Source organism: Tamandua tetradactyla, chromosome 24, assembly GCF_023851605.1.
Source record: "Tamandua tetradactyla isolate mTamTet1 chromosome 24, mTamTet1.pri, whole genome shotgun sequence".
In the NCBI taxonomy this organism is placed as follows: Eukaryota; Metazoa; Chordata; class Mammalia; order Pilosa; family Myrmecophagidae; genus Tamandua; species Tamandua tetradactyla.
In genome coordinates this window covers 25,347,925-25,368,788 of record NC_135350.1, presented here as the reverse complement: position 1 = coordinate 25,368,788, position 20,864 = coordinate 25,347,925, and the positions used below count along the sequence as shown (strand labels likewise).

General features: G+C 36.9%; 1 protein-coding gene across 2 annotated transcripts; it reads right to left on the bottom strand.

The window, feature by feature from the left end:
- Window positions 1-1,794: 1,794 nt before the first annotated feature.
- LOC143668120 (alcohol dehydrogenase S chain-like) lies at window positions 1,795-20,610 on the bottom strand. Of its 2 annotated transcripts, XM_077142727.1 has the most exons (10): window positions 20,596-20,610; window positions 18,249-18,323; window positions 14,591-14,692; window positions 13,780-13,918; window positions 10,201-10,288; window positions 9,882-10,101; window positions 9,264-9,524; window positions 4,006-4,141; window positions 3,231-3,369; window positions 1,796-2,400 (listed from the first exon to the last, which is right to left on the bottom strand). In XM_077142727.1, exons 2-10 carry the CDS (start codon window positions 18,264-18,266, stop codon window positions 2,376-2,378), a joined length of 1,128 nt encoding a protein of 375 aa, XP_076998842.1. In that variant the 5' UTR covers window positions 18,267-18,323; window positions 20,596-20,610; the 3' UTR covers window positions 1,796-2,375. The 2 variants fall into 2 exon arrangements, with proteins under 2 accessions (XP_076998841.1, XP_076998842.1); XM_077142726.1 differs by lacking the exon at window positions 20,596-20,610 and having other exon boundaries at window positions 1,795-2,400; window positions 18,183-18,355.
- Window positions 20,611-20,864: the final 254 nt, after the last annotated feature.

Sequence of the window (20,864 nt, the reverse complement as noted above, 5' to 3'; positions counted from 1 at the left end):
GCCAATGTATCAGAGCTGTTAGTTAAACCATCAACATGAAATTCTTTATCATCACACTTTGAAAATTTTTTTCCTTCTGGCTAAGTTTTCCAATGACTACTAAGAGTGCAAGCTTTATGTACATTCATAGAATACATATTTTGGGGGATACACTGATAAATATGAAAGTTCTTGATTCTTGAATGAAATAAAAGTTAACAAAATAAAAAAAGTTTCTGGGAGTTCTAGGATTCCTTCCCATATATGCCGTTACAGGCTCATCTTAATATAAGCCACTCTGGAGTTCCCCTTTTTCTTTGACTTTAACCTGCCTCCTTCCCCAACAATGTTAATGACAACAGAGAGCCAGGTTTGAGTGCAGAAAGCTCCTGTGCCCACTGTCTACTCCCCATGTAGGCTTTTGTGAAAAGCCTGTGAGAACACTGACAGTGTTCACTCCCTACAATCAAGAGGGTGTGGGTTGAAGCTGGATTCAGCCTGTGTGCAACCAGTGGGATGTTATGCCCACTCTTGTCATGTGCATTTAGAAAACCTCTTCTTTCCTCTGGATCTTACACCATTAACACAAATGTAAAATTCATGGAGACCTCAACAGCAGGCAGCAAGCTGGATTTACTTTCAGGAAAATTCCTAAGGCTACCTACCAGGATGCTCAATATATTCTTCATATCTTTGACAACATAATTAAACTATTCCCAAATTTAAATGGTGCTTTGTGTTTTTACCACCCTTCCACCATCATTATCTCCATAATCTTAATGAAGTTGTACTGGGTTGGTGGAAAACAGAGGCTAAAACAGGTAGAGAATGGTTGAGTGACTTACTGATGGTCACACAGTAAGTAGTATATCATTTTCTCTAAGTCTGAAGTCCTGTAAACAACATCATATAGACAGAAGATAAGGCAACAAATAGCACATTTGAAAGCAAATACATAACTATAAATAAGCTTTCATGACATCTTAAAGTTAAATCTAAGAATGCACATCATCACCTGAAAGAAGGCAAACAATGTCAAATAGGTGCCATAAGTTCTAAATATTTAAATCAGTCAACTAACCCCAGGGTTATAGAATGATGCAAGGCATGGTAGTATATAGATTGAAATGTAAAAATGTGAATCTGTATACATTTGTATTATGTGCATTGGATATTTTGTCACATCTCAGTAACTCATTTTTCATGATGAATTTGCAGAGGTTTCATTATTATCCCTGTAATTCAATCCACCCCCAATTCTTAGTTACTTTTAATCAGAAAAGACTAATTAACCAATTAATCCCTTTAATGAGTAAAACATATTAGTTTTTGAGTCTGGTGCTAATAGTTTAATTTTTCCCTTAATATCTGAACCTCATTTTATCACATGTTGAAGAAAAACTGCTTGTATTTTAAGGGAAAATTCTATATTCACTACAAGTATAAACCAAAAACAATTCCCTTAAATCATGGAAATGAGTGGCATTTCCCTTAAGTTTCTTAGAATTCCCTGCATTTATAAGATCTGGATCATCTCTGCTTCTAAATCTAAATGTACACTGTGTCATCTGTAGTTTTCCCATAAAACTTTGAATATTTTATCAGAAGGGGATACAGGTAATGACAGGACAGAAGTCCATGCCTGCAAGCAAAATGGCCCATACTGTGTGAGTTGGGGACACAAATAATGAAGGATCCCTTCACCAGGCTTCAATAACCAAGGGAAGGAAAAGGCACAAAAAGGGTATGAAGTCATAAGAAATACCTTTGTTCAAAGGAAAAAGAAATCACATATGGAATGACAAAGAATAAAAATTTACTGGCCTCAAATATTCAGCTGAGGTTCACCTTTTCATCTTTCTCACACTTGGCATTTAACATTTGCTTGTGAATATATTTCAGGGATCACAGGGCATTTCATACAGTGAAACCATTCTGTCTGACTGTATGGTAGATACATGAAATTATGCATTAGTAAAAGCCCATCATTCTGTGACACACAAAGAGCGAAGCTAAAGTAACCAATGAACTTTGATTAATGATAATGATATAATAATGAGGTAACAATATTGAGTCATAGCTTTATTGAAATGCATCATTAGTGCAAGTTATTATTAATAGGTGAAATTTTCCATAGTGTTGGGGTAGAATGAGCAAATGGAAAGAAGTTTCTGGGCAATTTTCAGAAAAAAACTGATTGTTCTACAAAATGAACTCTATATAGATAGTAAGAAAACAGTATTCATAGAAATTTCTGCTTCTTATGGAATGTTCCCATGTATATTTTTTTATAGCATCTGGTAAGGGAAAAGTCAATGCTGTTGTTTCCCTGGTGTTCTGGATGAGGATGGCATGGAACAGTCAGAAGACGGTATAAGTGAAGGTGTCACAGTGTCTCAAAATTTGAGTACAGTACGGATGCTGAAAGAGAAAATGAAACATATTAATAATTTTAACACAAGAAATTTGATATTCTTCTTTATAGAGTCTGAGGAGGATTTCATGTGCCTCAGTGGAAACTTACTTTTGTATCTAGCTAATCCATCCCTATCCATATGTATTTAAGCACAAACAAGTAAAAAGGAAGATCATTTTTACTGATTCTCTCTGATGTTCTCTTCAGAGTTAAGCTCATGATTACATAATAATATGGCTTCTCTTTAGATTTCACTCTATCTTAACATCTTCATAAAATAATTTTTATGACTCCTAGTGCTTCTCCTAGTAATAATATGAACCAAAATGGGTAATTATTTGTAATGAATTCTTGGCATCTGCCATTCACTTTTAGATACATTTCATGCATTGTGTCATTTGGACCTTCACATAAACCAAAAAGTTTTGGAATATCCTGAATATTATCTAAATTTCCATCCATCAATGCTCAGCCTGTATTATGGGGCAGGTAGAGGCTTGGGGCTCCATGGTCCTATGATGACCATGTGACTCTGATCCCCTTGACTTTCAAGGGTGTGTCCACCTGGCAAGACTGAATTGCTGATGATTTCAGATTTGTGGCAAAGTTCACAAACATGTATTTCACAGAATAGGAAATGCAAAGTAACTGTTCTCAATTTCGCATGATAAGATGAAAATATTCTACATGTAAATGAACTGGTAAGGGAAAACCAAGCACTCCAATATATTTCTCATTCATCTATCTCCTGATAAATATATCAAATTCCTTAGTAAAAAATATTTTTCTTTGCAAGCCTAAACCCTACTGTTTACACAGGCAAAAAAAGTTCTACCTCTTTCCATGGTGAAGCAGGTCAAATCCTTCATTGATTTTTTCAAAAGGTAAAGCATGGGTTATTAATAGATCTAGTGGAATCTTTTTGGCCATAATATCTGCCACAAGTTTTGGGACAGAATCTTTACTCTTAAAGCCTAGAAAAAAGAAGACATAATTGGTAGATTCAGACAGGAGTATATAACATAATTGAAGAGAAGACTTTTCAAATAGAATTAAAATTAAAGTGCATAAAATGAGCTACATTCTACAGGTTGCCATTACTGGGGTTAATAAGTGGAAATGTGTCTAATACCCTTTTACAGCAATTTGCCTTCTTTTTTGCAGTTTTGTTCACCTCACACACCCCTCCCCAATAAACTAGGGCCTGTCATTATCAGCTCTCTTCTAGAAACATTGTAGTGTAGATGACTCTGGCAAAATCATGTAGGCAATTGAGAAGTTGTCTAAATTCAGGTAATGAGGGCAGATGTGAACAATTTTGATGGATTGTCTGGCCCTACTGGGTGTTTAAATGTCTTATTCCATCACCAGTATCAAAAGAGCTTTTGCCATACATCTTAGCTAGTCTACTGTGTCATAAAGAAATGTGTCTAAGTAGCTGCACTCTGCATTAGTTACACATCTAGTGGAATTTGACACTAAAGATCAATTAAACTTTGATCAATTAAACTTTATCTTTGACTATATCACTCTGCAACACCTGGCCTTATCTATATTGTAAAATGGAACAAATCCTGAGGTTAATAAGAATTTGATCTTTAAGTACATACCACCAAAAAGTGCCCCTTTCCAGGTGCGACCAGTCAATAGCAGCATAGGATTCACCGAGAGGTTTTCAGAACTTGGAGGTACCCCTATTATGACACTTACACCAAATGCCTCATGACAGCATGACAGTGCCTGAAGCTGGAATGGAATGAATATTTTGCATTTAAAAATAAGCACTCTCATAGTTGCCCCTCATGATAAACTCTAAGAATTCATGTATTATAAGCTTAGATTAGGAGCATTTATAGGGTAGAAATTTGGTTTTGCTTCTTTGTTCTCCTTTGTTTGTATACGAGTGCTGTGGCAAAAGGAAGGTTCAGAAAACATTTTAGGATGGTTGAGAGAATGGTTGTACACAATTGCATGCACATTTTTTCATATAAAATATTAAAGAGGGGAACATCATTAAAAATAGACAGTGGCTCCTCAAAAATGGAAATGTTTCATATCACATGAATTTTAACAATCCATGTGTCAGTGAATTTTTCTCTTTTATTTATTTAGCAAGTACCTGAATATCATATTAGACTAGGTATTTGTTTACAAAAAATATATAATGGTGATTACATCATCAGAAATTGTATCTTGACCTCTTGAAGCTCTTCCATTTAACAGATCTGAACTTATTATCCATCATTAAATTGTACATGAAATAGATGTTCCTTTTATCTCCCCCCAAAAAGGATGTCAGTTTAATTATATCTCTTTTCTGAAATCTCAAAAGACACTCCAGAAGCTTTCTCCTCCAGTCAGGTTTTGAAAGATAACAATAAAATGAAGTAGGATTTCAAAGGGTTATATAATTATTAATCATTTGTGTTTAGAGTCTGATTTGGACAACCTGATATCCATAGAAATTATGTTTTACAGTCAACAAATAAAGTAACAATCCAGTCTATGTGAAAAAAACAGGAGAAAAATAACACAAAAGAACTTAAGGCAAAAACTGATCTTGTAAAAAGTTGGAAGTCTCTTGGATTTTTGGTGTCTTTTGGATATGGTCCCAGAACAAGGCTGGAAAGCTCATTGCTCTGAGGGTGCTGCTGCATACTACCAATGAAGCTTGGACTTCCTGGGGAATCTCCACAATGGGGATTTATTGTTCTGGGGACTCTTTGAGTACTGTTTTAGAGAATTCTAGTTAGGGGGAATGCAGCTGGAGCTTTGTTTGTTAGTCATGCCAATTGATGATATTTGTGTTTATTTGAAAGTAATATCATGGATATCCCAAAGATAATGTAAGCACTTCACAACTGGAAATAGTATTTATTATAACACAATAACCAGCTAAAGTTCATTGACTGTTTTTCACTACCACGTGACTCTATGCTAAATATTTTGCATGGTGTAATAGTGTGTAATACTATTTTATGCTTGAATTGCTATATGATATGGATACTCTTTAATACATTTTATATTCATGTAATGCTTCAAGTTACATTGCCTTAAATTCATGTGACAGTAAAATCAGTCAATCTTCACAGGCTTTATGCTATTGCACAGATATTAAGTACCTATTAATCATGAGGCACTGTACTGCATGCTGTGAGGAATACTAGCAAAACATTAAAACAGTACTTTCTTTAGGTCAAGTTTTTGATAAAATGATTTTTGGAAAAATATGATATTTCTTTTGATCAAAGAATTACATGTGAAAAGAAATCTGAACTCAGTAAACAATAAAAATTGTTAAAATATTTGCTAAGAAGATGGCGGCTTAGTAAGACGCACGGATCTTAGTTTCTTCTCCAGGACACCTACTAGGGGAGTAGAAACGATACAGAAAGTGCCCAAAGCCACAACAGAGATAAAAAAGACAGCGTACCCCATCCTGGAACGGCTGGCTGGCTGAGAGAAGCAGCTCGGGTGAGATCGCGGAGGCGCGCGGGCCTTACCGGGCGGGGTGGCAAGCGGCCGGAGTTACTCCCTTCCCCCTTCCCGGGCTGGCTGGGAGAATTGGAGAGGTGGTCCCCTGAAACCAAGGCGACTGGCGCCCACACCACGCGCAGCCCCCGGACCAACTGAGAGAATTGGATCGGAACCCCCCAGGCCGTGGAGAACGGTGACCCCGTGACTCCCGGGGAACGTGCACTCTCTCGGGCGGGCCGCTGCCGCTGGCGCCCTCCCGCCACGCTTGTTGCCCAGGGCCGACTAGGAAATTTGGACGGGCTCTTTCCCTGGCTGCGGCGACCAGCAACCCTCCCTGCGTTCGGACCCCGGGCCGGCTCAAGCCGCTTCGGCTAGCGAACCCCCAGGACGGCGAGAGTTTTCCAAAGTTTAAGGTCCCACAGCACCTTTTACTGGTGGGACCCGCAGACAAACGTGTGCCACGAGCGCCACCTACTGGGCAGGATAAGAAAAACAGAACCCAGAGATTTCACAGAAAAATATTACAACCTTGCTGAGTCCAACACCAACAGAAATCTGAATAAATGCCCAGACGCCAGCAGCAGAAGATAACTGTCCACGCTCAAAAGATTGAGAATATGGCTCAGTCAAAGGAACAAACCAATAGCTCAAATGAGACACAAGAGCTGAGACAACTAATGCTGAATATACGAACAGAAATGGAAAACCTCTTCAAAAATGAAATCGATAAATTGAGGGAGGACATGAAGAGGACATGGGCTGAACATAAAGAAGAAATAGAAAAACTGAAAAAACAAATCGCAGAACTTATGGAAGTGAAGGATAAAGTAGCAAACATAGAAAAAATAATGGATAGCTACAATGATAGATTTAAAGAGACAGAAGATAGAATTAGTGATTTGGAGGATGGAACATCTGAATTCCAAAAAGAAATAGAAACTATAGGGAAAAGAATGGAAAAATTTGAACAGGGTATCAGGGAACTCAAGGACAATATGAACCGCACAAATATACGTGTTGTGGGTGTCCCAGAAGGAGAAGAGAAGGGAAAAGGAGGAGAAAAACTAATGGAAGAAATTATCACTGAAAATTTCCCAACTCTTATGAAAGACCTAAAATTACAGATCCAAGAAGTGCAGTGCACCCCAAAGAGATTAGACCCAAATAGGCGTTCTCCAAGACACTTACTAGTTAGAATGTCAGAGGTCAAAGAGAAAGAGAAGATCTTGAAAGCAGCAAGAGAAAAACAATCCATTACATACAAGGGAAACCCAATAAGACTTTGTGTAGATTTCTCAGCAGAAACCATGGAAGCTAGAAGACAGTGGGATGATATATTTAAAATACTAAAAGAGAAAAACTGCCAACCAAGACTCCTATATCCAGCAAAATTATCCTTCAAAAATGAGGGAGAAATTAAAACATTCTCAGACAAAAAGTCACTGAAAGAATTTGTGACCCAGAGACCAGCTCTGCAAGAAATACTAAAGGGAGCACTAGAGTCAGATACAAAAAGACAGAAGAGAGAGATATGGAAAAGAGTGTAGAAAGAAGGAAAATCAGATATGATATATATAATACAAAAGGCAAAATGTTAGAGGAAAATATTATCCAAACAGTAATAACACTAAATGTCAATGGACTGAATTCCCCAATCAAAAGACATAGATTGGCAGAATGGATTAAAAAACAGGATCCTTCGATATGCTGTCTACAGGAAACACATCTTAGACCCAAAGATAAACATAGGTTGAAAGTGAAAGGTTGGGAAAAGATATTTCATGCAAATAACAACCAGAAAAGAGCAGGAGTGGCTATACTAATATCCAACAAATTAGACTTCAAATGTAAAACAGTTAAAAGAGACAAAGAAGGACACTATATACTAATAAAAGGAACAATTAAACAAGAAGACATAACAATCATAAATATTTATGCACCGAATCAGAATGCCCCAAAATACGTGAGGAATATACTGCAAACACTGAAAAGGAAAATAGACTCATATACCATAATAGTTGGAGACTTCAACTCACCACTCTCATCAAGGGACAGAACATCTAGACAGAGGATCAACAAAGAAATAGAGAATCTGAATATTACTATAAATGAACTAGACTTAATAGACATTTATAGGACATTACATCCCACAACAGCAGGATACACCTTTTTCTCAAGTGCTCATGGATCATTCTCAAAGATAGACCATATGCTGGGTCACAAAGCAAGTCTCAACAAATTTAAAAAGATTGAAATCTTACACAACACTTTCTCGGACCATAAAGGAATGATGTGGGAAATCAATAATAGGCAGAGTGCCAGAAAATTCACAAATACGTGGAGGCTCAACAACACACTCCTAAACAACGACTGGGTCAAAGAAGAAATTGCAAGAGAAATTAGCAAATACCTCGAGGCGAATGAAAATGAAAACACAACATATCAAAACTTATGGGACGCAGCAAAGGCAGTGCTAAGAGGGAAATTTATTGCTCTAAATGCCTATATCAGAAAAGAAGAAAAGGCAAAAATTCAGGAATTAACTATCCATTTGGAAGAACTGGAGAAAGAACAGCAAGCTAACCCCAAAGCAAGCAAAAGGAAAGAAATAACAAAGATTAGAGCACAAATAAATGAAATTGAAAACATGAAAACAATAGAGAAAATCAATAAGGCCAGAAGTTGGTTCTATGAGAAAATCAATAAGATTGATGGGCCCTTAGCAAGATTGACAAAAAGAAGAAGAGAGAGGATGCAAATAAATAAGATCAGAAATGGAAGAGGAGACATAACTACTGACCTCACAGAAATAAAGGAGGTAATAACAGGATACTATGAACAACTTTAAGCATGCCATATACATGTGTATCTCTGTGTTGTTGTAGAGTTTTTAATAAGTGGACCACAAATTTATATACACTGATGTCAGTTTCATGAACCAAAACATATATAAATGTATACCTATACGTGTATCTAAATCTACATCTTTCCAGAAGAATATTCATTAAAATACTAATGAACCACAAAAAAAAAAAAAAAAAAATATTTGCTAAGAATGTTGGGAAAATAAAACTTTCTCAGTTTGAGAATAGAAATTGTATTATTTATATGTCCTTCAGTTTGAATTTTGTTACTAAAAGAGATCAAAGTAAATTTGTAAGTGCCTAATATTAAGCAGCCTCTAATGGGGAACTGTGTCTTGAGACATGTTTGCTGAACTGATGGAATGAAAGTTTCTTTACAATAATGTATAACATAATCATAAGTAAGAAACAAGATACAGAATATTGTAGTTCATTACAAATAGCCCTCATATACAATGTTTATATCCTACTATTTAAAACATATCCTCATTAAAGAAGCACGAATCAGGGCATGTCACGGTACATACCATGGTGTCGATCTGACCAACAGCTTCAAATGAAAAGTCCACACCACCCCCAGTCATTTCCTTCAGCACCTCATGGATGGGTTTCTGGAAGTTCTGAGGGTTGATGCACTCAGTGGCCCCCAGCTCTTTGGCCTTTGCAAATTTGTCCTTGTTGATATCCACCCCAATGATCCTGGCTGCTCCAGCTGCCTTACAGCCAATGACAGCAGACAATCCGACTCCTCCAAGGCCAATCACAGCACAGGTGGAGCCTGGGGTGACCTGCATTTCAGAAAGGACAAGAATGGATTAATTAATGATTGAAAGCATGAGTCCAAGTTGAACAAAGTGGTAGCTTTTGATCATCATGAGGAATTATTTGGATTCCTTTCTCCAAACTGCTTAAGTATCAACAGCTTGTTCACTCTAATAAGCTGATGAATTTCTACAGCACATGCTTTCAATTCTTTCTGCAGGTCATATTCTACCCATACTCACTCCACATTCGAGTCTATCAGGGCTATTATGGTAGCAAGGGGAAAGCTACCAATTAGTTTGGCGGAATGAACCATGATCTCTGGGGAAATATTTTTCTTACCTGCCGAGTATATCTGGAGTTTTGCCTGTGGTCATTCTTACCTTGGCAACTTTGACTGCAGACCCATAACCAGTAGACAATGCACAGCCGACAAGGCAGACTTTCTCCAGTGGTGCTGCTGCATCAATCTTGACCACTGAGATCTCATCCACCACTGTGTACTCAGAGAAGGTGCTGGTGTGGGCGAAGTGGTAAATGGGCTTCCCTTTGCAGGTGAACCTGGTGGTGCCATCCTGCATGGTCCCCCGAGGGTTGGTCAGACTGGTTAGTGTAACAGAGAAAGAAACAGAAAGGCATGAGGCAGGAGCTCACCTGTTGTGCAAACACATTTGCTCCATCTGCAATGTATTAGAAACCTACCCCATTTTCACACAGTTGTTGGCTTCTGGGTGTTTACAAATGATACATTCCCCACACTGGGGAACACACAGTGGTATGACTTTATCACCTGGAAGAGGACAAGGCAATCTTTTAAAAATTTCTATCCAAGAATTAATAGTGCAAGAACTAAGATATTAGTTGTATATATAAGAGGCACAGGACTTGGAAAGTTCTCCCAAGAAATAGGGTGCAGTCACCACTATGTCACTGGTGACAGCCCATCCACATTGTTTATCAGTTTCATTTTTTACAGGCCTGAAGACTTCCAAAGAAGAAATGCAAACATGGAACAACATAAATTTGTGTTATTTCTATTGTATTAATAATTACCTTTTATTATGCTTGTACTTTTACTGGTCTTACTTAATCCTTAGTTCATTAACTCTAAGGTTTCTTACTGTAATCATCAATATATATTTATGTTGAAGCAGACCATCATAATGGACATGGGATAATTGATAATAGTTAGGGTTACAATAATGAGAAATTTGATCATGATTTACAAAAGCACTTGCTTGTCTTTACTATGAAATTAATGCTTATATTTATGTAGCTCTGTTCAAGAAAAACTGAATAGAATGGGAGAAAGAAGAGAAATTCAAAAAGTTTTTCTGAATACTCAAATATTCTGAAGGTAGAAAGTTTGTTTAGGATAAGAAATCTTCACTTAAGTAAATTTAGGCAGTTAACTTGTGAGTATGTATTTTTCCCTTATCATGGAAGAAGCAAATGTGTAAAGTATGTGTCATTACTGCATAATTTTATCAGTTGTATTTTTATGAAGAGAAATACTAAAATTTCAATTTCATAATAGAAGACATTTTTATTTTGTTCACATGTCAGGATTCTTATACACTTAGTATAAACATGGAACATTTACACTTAGTATAAAGGTGGAACATTTGTTACAATTGATGATAGCACATTTAAAAATTTTACTACTGACTAAAATCCATGGTTTAAATTAGGTTTTTTTTTTGAGTAGCATAGTTCCACGGAGTTTGAAAATTACAATGTTGTGCTAATATCACAATGATCCATCACCAAAGCATTTCCATCATTCCAAAGAGGAAGCCCTGTACATTTTATTTTTAGGCTGTATGGTGGGGGTCACACTGCATTTTTTTTTTAATGTGACTATCTCATTATTGCAGCACATTTGTTGATTTTTGTGTGTGTATGTGGGGGGAATGACATGGGCCACAAAATATACCTAGGTCTCCCACATGGCAGGTAAGAATTGCCCTGTATATTATAAACCTTAACTTTCCATTCTCTATCTCATCTTTTCTTCTGGTAACCTATATTCTAGATTCTGACTCCTTAAATTTGCTTGTTCTAGTTATTTCAACTCAGTGAGATAATACAATATTTTTCCTTTTGTGTCTGACTTATTTCATTAAGCATAATGTCTTCAAGGTTCACCCACATTATTGCATATATGATGAATTTATTCCCTTTTACAAATAAATAATATTCCATTGTATGTGTATACTACATTTTTTATCCATTCTTCAGTTAATGGACACTTGGGTTGCGTCCATCTTTTGGCAACTGCGTATAATGCTGCTATGAACATTAGTGTGCAAATTTCTGTTCAAGCCCCTGCTTTCAATTATTTGAAATTGGGGTATAAACCTATTAGTGGGACTGCCAGGTCATTTGGTATTTCTATAATTTACTTTCTGAAAGAAATGCCAAACTGTTCTCCATAGAGCTATAGCATTTTACACAGCTACTAGCAGGGAATGAGTGTTTCTGTTTTTCCATATCCTCTCCAACATGTACTTCCTTTTTTCAAAATAGCAGCCATTCTATCGAATGTGAAGAGGTGTCTCATTGTGGTTTTGATTTGCATTTTCCTGATTGTTAATGATGTTTCACTTCTTTTCATATGCTTTCCAGCCATCTCTGTATCTTCTTTGGAGAGATGACTTTCTAAATCTTTGCTCATATTTTAATTCTGTTGTTTGTCTTTTGTTTATAAAGTGAAGGATTTCTTTATATTTTCTGGATATTACCTTTATCAGATATGTGATAAGTATTTTCTTCCATTATGTAGGTTGTTGTTTTATATCTATAATAAATTCATTTTAGGCACAAAAGTTTTAAATTTTGATGGAGTCTCATTGCTCTATTTTTTCTTTTATTTATTATTCTTTGGATGCAAAGTCTAAGAAACTATTGACTAACATAAGGTTCTGAAGATGCTTTCCTATGTTTTCTACTAGGAGTTTCATAGTTATAGCTCCTATATTTAGCTTGGATCCATGTTGAGATGGTTTTTGTATAAGGTGTGAGTTAGGGGTTCCTCCATCTTTTTTTTTTTTTTTTTTTTTTTTTTAATTGGGAATGCAGTTTTCCCATCACCTTTTGTTGAAGTGACTATTCTTTTTCACTGAGTGGTTTCTGCTTGCTTGTCAAAAATCAACAGATCAGGGTGGGCCACAGTGACTCACTGGAAGAGTACTAGCCTACCATACCAGAAACCTGGGTTTCATTCCTGGTGCCTGCCCAGGTTAAAAAAAAATTAAAAAAAAAAAAAACCAACAGGCCATAAATGAGGGCTGATTTCTGAGTTCTTAATTCAATTTCATTGGTCTACATGTCTGTCTTGTTTTCTTAATGTAAGCATTTAGAGCTATAAATTTTATCTCAGTCTTGTATTTTCTGTATGCCATAAATTTTGGTATGTTTTATTTTCATTTTCATTCACCTTTCACCTCAAGATATTTCCTAATTTGTTTGTGATTTCTACTATAGCTCATTGGCTGTTTAAGAGTACATTGTTTAATTTCCTCATATTTGTGAGCTTTCCATTTCTACCTTTGTAATTGATTTCTAGCATATTTCTGAATGTGTTCAGAGAATATATATTTTATGACTTCAATATTTTTGTTTTGTGTCTTTATACATGATCTTTCCTAGAGAGTGACCCACGTACACTCAAGAAGAATTTGTATGTTCAATGATCCATGCTCAAGAAGGGAGACTATATAGGAGGAGGAATCTATTGCTGTATAGAAAAGGTTTGGGGTGATTTAGCCATAGCCTCACAGCCCCATGCTGAGAACTGAGCAAACCACAAATACCATATAGTAACCCAGAGTCTTAGAACATAAATGTCTTTTTGTTTCTCAACTCATATAGTTTTTCCTTTGTCCTGTTTATACTTCTGTTTTAGGCCCCAAAGGAAGACAATGCTCAACTCTAAAATGACATTATTTGAGTGTGAACCCCAGGACAGGAATCACTCTGTCTCCTTGGTCTTCCAGTGTCCCGGGATCTAACTTGGTGCCTGACATCCAGGAGGGGCTCCAGGAGTCACTGCTGAAGGGGAGAACCATGAGGTCTGTCCTGGGGACCTGCCTGGACACATGATGGAAGTCAGGCAGGGAGAGAGGAAACAAGGACATCCCTGTCTAGTTCCAGCTCCACCATTGGCTACTGCTGGGACCTGTGCAGGTCTCTCATGTCTCACTGTCTCAGTTTCCTCCCCCAGGCTGCTTGACCTTGGGAGTCCTGAATGCAGACACATCCCCTCAGTGAATCCCGTACCTGGTTTGACTGCAGTCACCCCCTCACCAATGCTCTCCACGATGCCGGCTCCCTCATGGCCTAATATTGCAGGGAGTGTTGCGACAAAATGCCCATTAACCACATGGTCATCTGAGCCACAGATTCCTGTGGCCACCATCTGTGAGGGGAAGGGGAAATAATCACATTCCAGAAGTTATGGCCTCAGATAGACTTAATGCATCCAATTCCCTGAAGTCAGGCTTCTAAAGAGCTGTAAAAAATGTCTCTAATTACTAGCCTTCCCGAATTAAAAATTCTGTTTACTGCTGGGAGCATTCAGTTTAAAATCTTCCTGCACTTTCCTTTCCAGAATTATACAATCTGAAATAATCCGCAAGGCAATTCTTTCTGTAACATGTAAATCTTACATAAAATATGATAATGCATGCTCTCTGTAGAAATAAAAATGGTTCATTAGCAACATTATTAATTGGTTAACCTTATGGTTAAAGCAATATTAACCATAAGGTTAAATATTCTAACATCAACTCGTAATTGCATTTGAATTCTTTATAAATTTCCTTTCACGTTGTGTTTCTGTACAAACACATACATTTTTTATTTCTTGGGATTTTGCACTATAATTTTACTGGGATTACTTTGATCACTTTATAAAATTTAACAATGAATGCCATTCATATCTTTTCTTCATGAACAATGTAATTAAATTGTACTTACTTATTACCATACTTTATTTTAAAAGCTTCTCTTAGTGGATTTTTGGTGATTCCCACTTTTTAATATTTGATTTGTAAAACCAAAATTAAATAAAGGAAGAAACAATTTTCACCTTAATGCGAACTTCATAGGCCTTGGGGGGTGCGACCTCCACCTCCTCAATGGAAAAGGGTTTCTTTAGGTCCCAAAGCACAGCCGCTTTGCATTTTATTACCTGGATAATCAAACCGAGATAATACATGTTTTCATAATCTTGAAATCAGGTTTTTTTTTTCCACCTTTCTAAGTACAGACCTTAGCTAGGGTATATTGAAATGAAAAAGGTCTGGTTTGGAAAACACTAAAATTATTTTTTAAAAGCCTGAAAAGCAATAACATAGGGAAATTGACGTATAATTAGACAATATGAGAACTTGAGATAAAGTTGAATACATTTTTCCAAGTCATTTTTGTATATCTTTTTTTTCTCTCCAAGGATATTTACTATTGATGCATTCTAATGCTCTTCTGCAATAAATTGTGGTTTTTTAAATGTAATTTTATTGAGGCATATTCTTAATATATCTCAATATGATCTCACACACCATATAATCTTTGAAAGTATAAAATCAGTGGTTTTAGTTATACATTCATCACCACAATCAGTTTGTGAATATTTTCCTTGCTACGAAAATCTAAAAATAATAAAAATAAAAAACACAGAAGAACACCTACACCATCCCATTCCTCTTATTCACCCCTCACCCATTTTAAATCTATTTTTAGTGTTTATTTCTTACTCCTCTGTCCATACACTGGATAAAGGGAGTGTTAGTGACAGGGTTTTCACAATCACATGATCACACCATAAAAGTACTATAGTAATGCCATCATCTTTAAGAATCAAGGCTACTGGACTACAGTTCAATAGTTTCAGGTACTTTCATCTAGCTCTTCTAATATACTAAAAAGTAAAAAAGAATATCTATATAATTTTTAAGAATAAACTCCAGAATGCCTGTTAACTTTATCTGAAATCTCTCAGCCACTGAATCTTATTCTGTTTCATTTCTCTTCCCTCTTTGGTCAAGAAGGGCTTCTCAATCCTATGATGCCAGGTCCAGGCTTGCACCTGGAGTTATGTGCCACATTGCCAGCAAGATATATCCCTGGGAGTCATTTCCCTCATAGGGAGGAGAGCAGGGAGTTTACCTGAAGAGCTGACTTAAAGTGAGTCCACAACTGAGCAAAAAGAGGGGTTCTCTGGGTTACTCTTGGGCATAATTATATGTATGCTTAGCTTCTCCTTTGCAGAAGTAAATTTCATAATGGCAAGTCCCAAGATCAAGGCCTTGGCCTGTTAAATCAGTAGTCCTCAATGCCTGTGAGGATATTAGGCTTACCCCAGGTGGGGAAGTTTAATATTTCCACCTTTTTCCCCCAGTCCCTCAAGGGAACTTTGTAAATACTTTCTTATTTTATACTCAGGTTACTTTGGGAAATATCAGGGCATCATATTATCCTGTGTAAACCAACAACATTTCACTCCCTATTCAAGTTTTCAGGTAATTATAATGTTCAAATAAACTGGCTATACAAGTTAAATTAGATAGTGTGCTATAGAAAATAAAAATGTTTCACCCGATATGCATCTCTTCCTTTAGTCTCACACAGAAGTTGAAGTTTAAAATGCAGTGAATATAATCCTTTACCTTTTACTCTGTTTTACCTTCATCCTAACCAGATCACCTTTATTCATATCTCTAATTGAAGTCTGATCTCTTTTTCAGTTTTTAAACAGTTGCTGTATGGGGTAATAGGGCTGACTTACATAGCTGCTGTACTCTAGCTCTTCATGTCAGGTGTCACACACAACTGAGGTTCCAGGGAATGACCAGGTTTTATGCAAAGAGCTCAGCATCTCAGATTTTAGAAGTAACTGTTACAATTTGGGAATAGACATAACTGCTGTAAGAGCCTACAGTCTAGTAATATTTACGATAAGCCTTCTGCTGATAACCTATGCTCTCGAATTCAATTCTCAAAGTTTGCACTTAATAGTCCATTTAGATGAGGCGGTATAATGTTTGTCTTTTCATTTCTGGCTTATTTCATGCAACATACTGTCCTCTAACTTCATTCAATTGCTTACCTCACAGCTTCATTCCTTCTTGTAATTGTTTAATATCCCATTTTATGTATACACCACATTTTGCCCTTCCATTCAGGAGTTAGTGTTCCCTCAGGCCACCTCCATCCATTGCAAATCCTGAATACTATTGCAATAAACACCAGTGTGCAAATGTCTGCAATGGGTTGTTGACCCACAACTGTTGGCTGTAGATGAAAATCCCTGTCACTGTAATTGCATTAATTTTGGCAAAAAGATTGGCCATTTTAGTAAAACCTAGTGCCCTCTTGCAAAAATTTTTCCTCAAGTGAAAGAATCTGAATTTGTGATACCAGATACTATTGTTTCCTTCCTAAGAAAACTTTTCTTCATCTGTTTCCCTTCCTTCTTTCTGTTTTTCCTTCCCACCATTTTTGTTTGCATTACTAATTTGGAACATTGCTTTTGTACATCTATTTTACTATCTAATTTATGTGTAACATCTCTTTCCAGAATGCATTTAAAGCTAGAGAGTGAAAAATACAAAGACATGCTTGAACAAGAATACATGTATAATTTCAAATCAGGAGAACTGTGCTTATGTATAAATTTCTAGCTCAGGTAGTTTAACCATAAGCGTTCTTCTAAATAAGAGTTAAACTCTTATTAAAAACTTACTTAAAACTCTTATTTATATTTTCAGTATTTGAGATTGAAAGCCCTGTTTTCAAGGCAGCAAAGCTTGTGCAGTAAAGAGTGCTTTTATAAATAGTGAAAATGCATAGCTCCAAGTATGATAAAATCAACTCAATTGAGGTGTTTTTTTTTTTTCTTTTCTGGTATTTGCAGGCTCCAGGAATCGAACACAGGTCTCTGGTATAGCAGGTGAGAATTCTACTGCTGAGCCACCGTTGCACTGCCCCAATTGAGTTTCATTCCTTTGAAATTATTTCCATTATTTATTTTTCAAATCTCTTCAATTTTTAGGCTTTTTGCTACAGCTGATATCCTGATAAATACTAACGTACTTAGGAAATGTACACTGATGGCAGTGGTTTCTGAGTGTTGGTGCCTGTGATTGACAGGCACACCAGGTCCTGTCTCAGAGACTTTCCATGCTTGATCTTTTACTCTTACAGGAATGCTACCAGGGGCAGCTATTGATTCTGGCCTTATTTTACGACACAAATATTGAGGCTTAGATTGACTGAGTAGTTTTTTCAAGGCACAAATCTGGTTGTTCTAAGAATTCAGATGTATTCATCATTATCTTTTCATTACCACATAACACATTTAAATAATAGCTTCAAATATGAAGATAATTTCTTGATGAAAATATCTCTAATTTAAGTTTACAAATTAGTCATGATAGGCTTGGATGAATTATCATTTTAACTAGCATTTCTTTCAAGGAAGGAGAGAAACATTAACAGATAGAAATGATACATATTCTGGTAAAGACAAGTGAGATTAACATATCTCTCCACAGTTTAAGATGCATTGTATCTTATAGCATAATTGTATATTGTACTCCACTATTTACTTCTACTTTAGAAACAAAACCATTATTATTCATTAAAACTGTATCCATATATTTACTATACAATAAACTTACATTTTTATATTTATTTATTGTATAATGTGAAAATATATCAAAGGTAAACTTTTTTTCTTTGCTTACTTTTCCTGCTGTGCTCATGTTGTTTCTGTCTTCTCTGTGAGCCAGGAGACTTGTGAATTCTTGTCAACTTCCTTCCTATTTGAGAACACAGAGCATATATATATAGTGTCAAACATTTTGTTTGCACAAATAACACCTATTTCTACCCAGGTAATCTGGGGTTTTTAAGCCCCACCCAACAGTTTATTATCAGGCCAAGATGAATCACTTATGAAAGGATCCTGCACCAGGGTACAAAAGTGAACTCTGATTGCAACGTGCCAAATTCAGATACAGTATCATGATTTCATTGGGTAAAATGTTTCTACACACTTAATGTTAATCATATTCTCTATTTATTCTACTTTGTATTTCTACTTCCTCAATTCCACAAAGGCAGTTCAGGGTTCTGGAGTCTCCATGTCTGCATTAAACTACAACAGCCACTCCATTTGCTGCAGTTAGATATGAGGAGAGAAGAAGCAGGACACATGAGGCAGAGTCCAGAGAGCACTACCAACTAGAGGAAGGTCTTGACTCCCCACTCTTATCTTCAGAGCAGGTCAGACACCCAAAAGGTCATAGCAAGGTGGTCACTGTCCCTGGCATTTCTGGCCCACTCAATACCAGTCAGCCATGACTGCAAACCTCCCCATGCCAGACAGTTATCTAGGTAGTGTGGTGGTGGCCAAGGTGAGTAAGAGATGGGCTCTCCCTACCACGAGTCAGTACTGGGCAGTGGCTGTGTTCACCTTTGGGTCTATGCAGACCTGGTTTCTTAGTGGCTGTGTGAACCAGGACACATGATTTGTTATGGTTTGTGTCTTAGTTTCTTCATGTCTGGATGAGCTTGAATAATAGTACCTATTGTGCAGAACTGGGGAATAAATGAGAAAATCCGTGAGGTATGTTCAGTAAATGGGGGCCATACTTATTATTCAAAAAAATAATGTGACCATCTATAGACAGTAGAGACAAAAAAGCAAGCAAGTCATTTTCATGTCAGCCTGTTAAGGAAAGACTGCACTTTAGGGACAAGACAGTACTGGGATCAGGGCTGTGGTAGTGTGGCATAGTGCCGAGGATGGTAGAATCTGACCCTCAAAGGAGGATTTGGGGTGGACCAGCATTTGAAATAAAATTTAAATTATCTTGGAAAATAGAGAGAACACTCACATTTGTCTTAGATTGATTGTAGCTAGTGTGTGTAAGGTTCCCAGGTGATAAGAGTTTGATTTTCTCTTATCTGCACCTGGAAGTCCTATAAGCCATAGTACATATTGTTATCTGATTAGATGTAATCTTTCTCATGGGCATTATAGTAGAAAGGACTTATCTCTGTAGAATTTCTTAGGTTGCAATCTTACTCACACTGGTTCATGCAGTGTGAATAATATGTTATGATGTAGTTGTGAGACACACCAGGGCTGGAATGCATTTCTGCAGCAAAGTAGCAAGGGAGGTCCTTTCATTTCAGGGTACTACTAGTTAGGAAAGCTTTGAAGAGAGAAGAGAGTCCCAAATCTTTTCTCTTTCATTCCAGGCCCTTTTATAACTTGTGTCAAACTCTAAGCGCCTCATCTACTGTTGCTTCCTATTGAAATGGAGCTCAAAGGATATTAAGGAATGATGAGAAAAAAAGAAAGGAAGAAAGAAAGAAAGACACAGACGGGCTCAGGGGGTCTGAAGCTTGAGTTTGCTTCAGACAGACTTCAGACAATTTTATTCCTAACCAGATCCTGGTTATAAACCACAGAATGTCAATAGACATGCATGCATTTCCTGAGGGACAAAGTTCTTATCTTTCAGTGTTCTTCATACTTAACATAACCATTTGGGGTAAACATTCTCTTCCTCCCAAACCGCTCTACATAACAATCTCCACAGTTTACTGCCGCCATCCTGAGGCCAGCTTCTCCCAACAAAACCTGCAGGTCTTGTTTTAACCCTTGGCTCCTACATTTCCCCCTTTTTATTTTATAAGTTGATGTGACTGAGCCTGTTTTAGGTTGCCCTTAGGCTCTGAAGGAAGGGTCTTACCCGTCATTGGCTGCCAATCAAGCTCTCTGACTTTGATTTAGGAGGGAGCCAAGAGTTTTTGCAAGAATCACATTGTTAGGGTGGTTATAAGCAGAGGTGACCACGCCTGTCTTAGGTTGCCCTTAGGCTCTGAAGGAAGGGTCTTACCCGTCATTGGCTGCCAGTCAAGCTCTCTGACTTTGATTCAAGAGGGAGCCAAGAGTTTTCACAAGAATCACATTGTTAGGGTGCTTTTAAGTGGGGGTAGGTTAGGAATATAAACCCAATAAGTATGACTATGTCCCTGTCCTTCAGCAATTAAAGTTATATGTCCTATAATATACATTACCCATTTAGTTATTTTCGTCCAAGTTGACACACTGGGTTTTATTCTCTTCAAGGGAATCCAAACTGAGGTTCCATCATCTGCAATGACAAGAGCAAAACCCCTACCCCCACACCTTTACCATTCCTGGTTTCCATAAATCATCTTTAACATCTTTCCAATAGATTGGCTACAGCTGCAGTTCTGTTTGGGTTGTATCATTTTTCTTTCCCAAATTACTAAAATGTAGTTCTGCAGGAGTCTGATGAATTATCATAAGTGATTTTTGTTTA

What these genes read in the sequence shown, in the direction of transcription:
- LOC143668120 (XM_077142726.1), bottom strand. Translation starts at nt 18,266, where the DNA reads ATGAGCACAGCAGGAAAAGTAAGCAAAGAAAAAAAGTTTACCTTTGAT. An exon ending in CCTATGAAGTTCGCATTAAG is followed by an intron (nt 13,919 to 14,590) that starts GTGAAAATTGTT and finishes TTCCCCTCACAG; the next exon opens with ATGGTGGCCACAGGAATCTG. An exon ending in AACAACTGTGTGAAAATGGG is followed by an intron (nt 10,102 to 10,200) that starts GTAGGTTTCTAA and finishes TACACTAACCAG; the next exon opens with TCTGACCAACCCTCGGGGGA.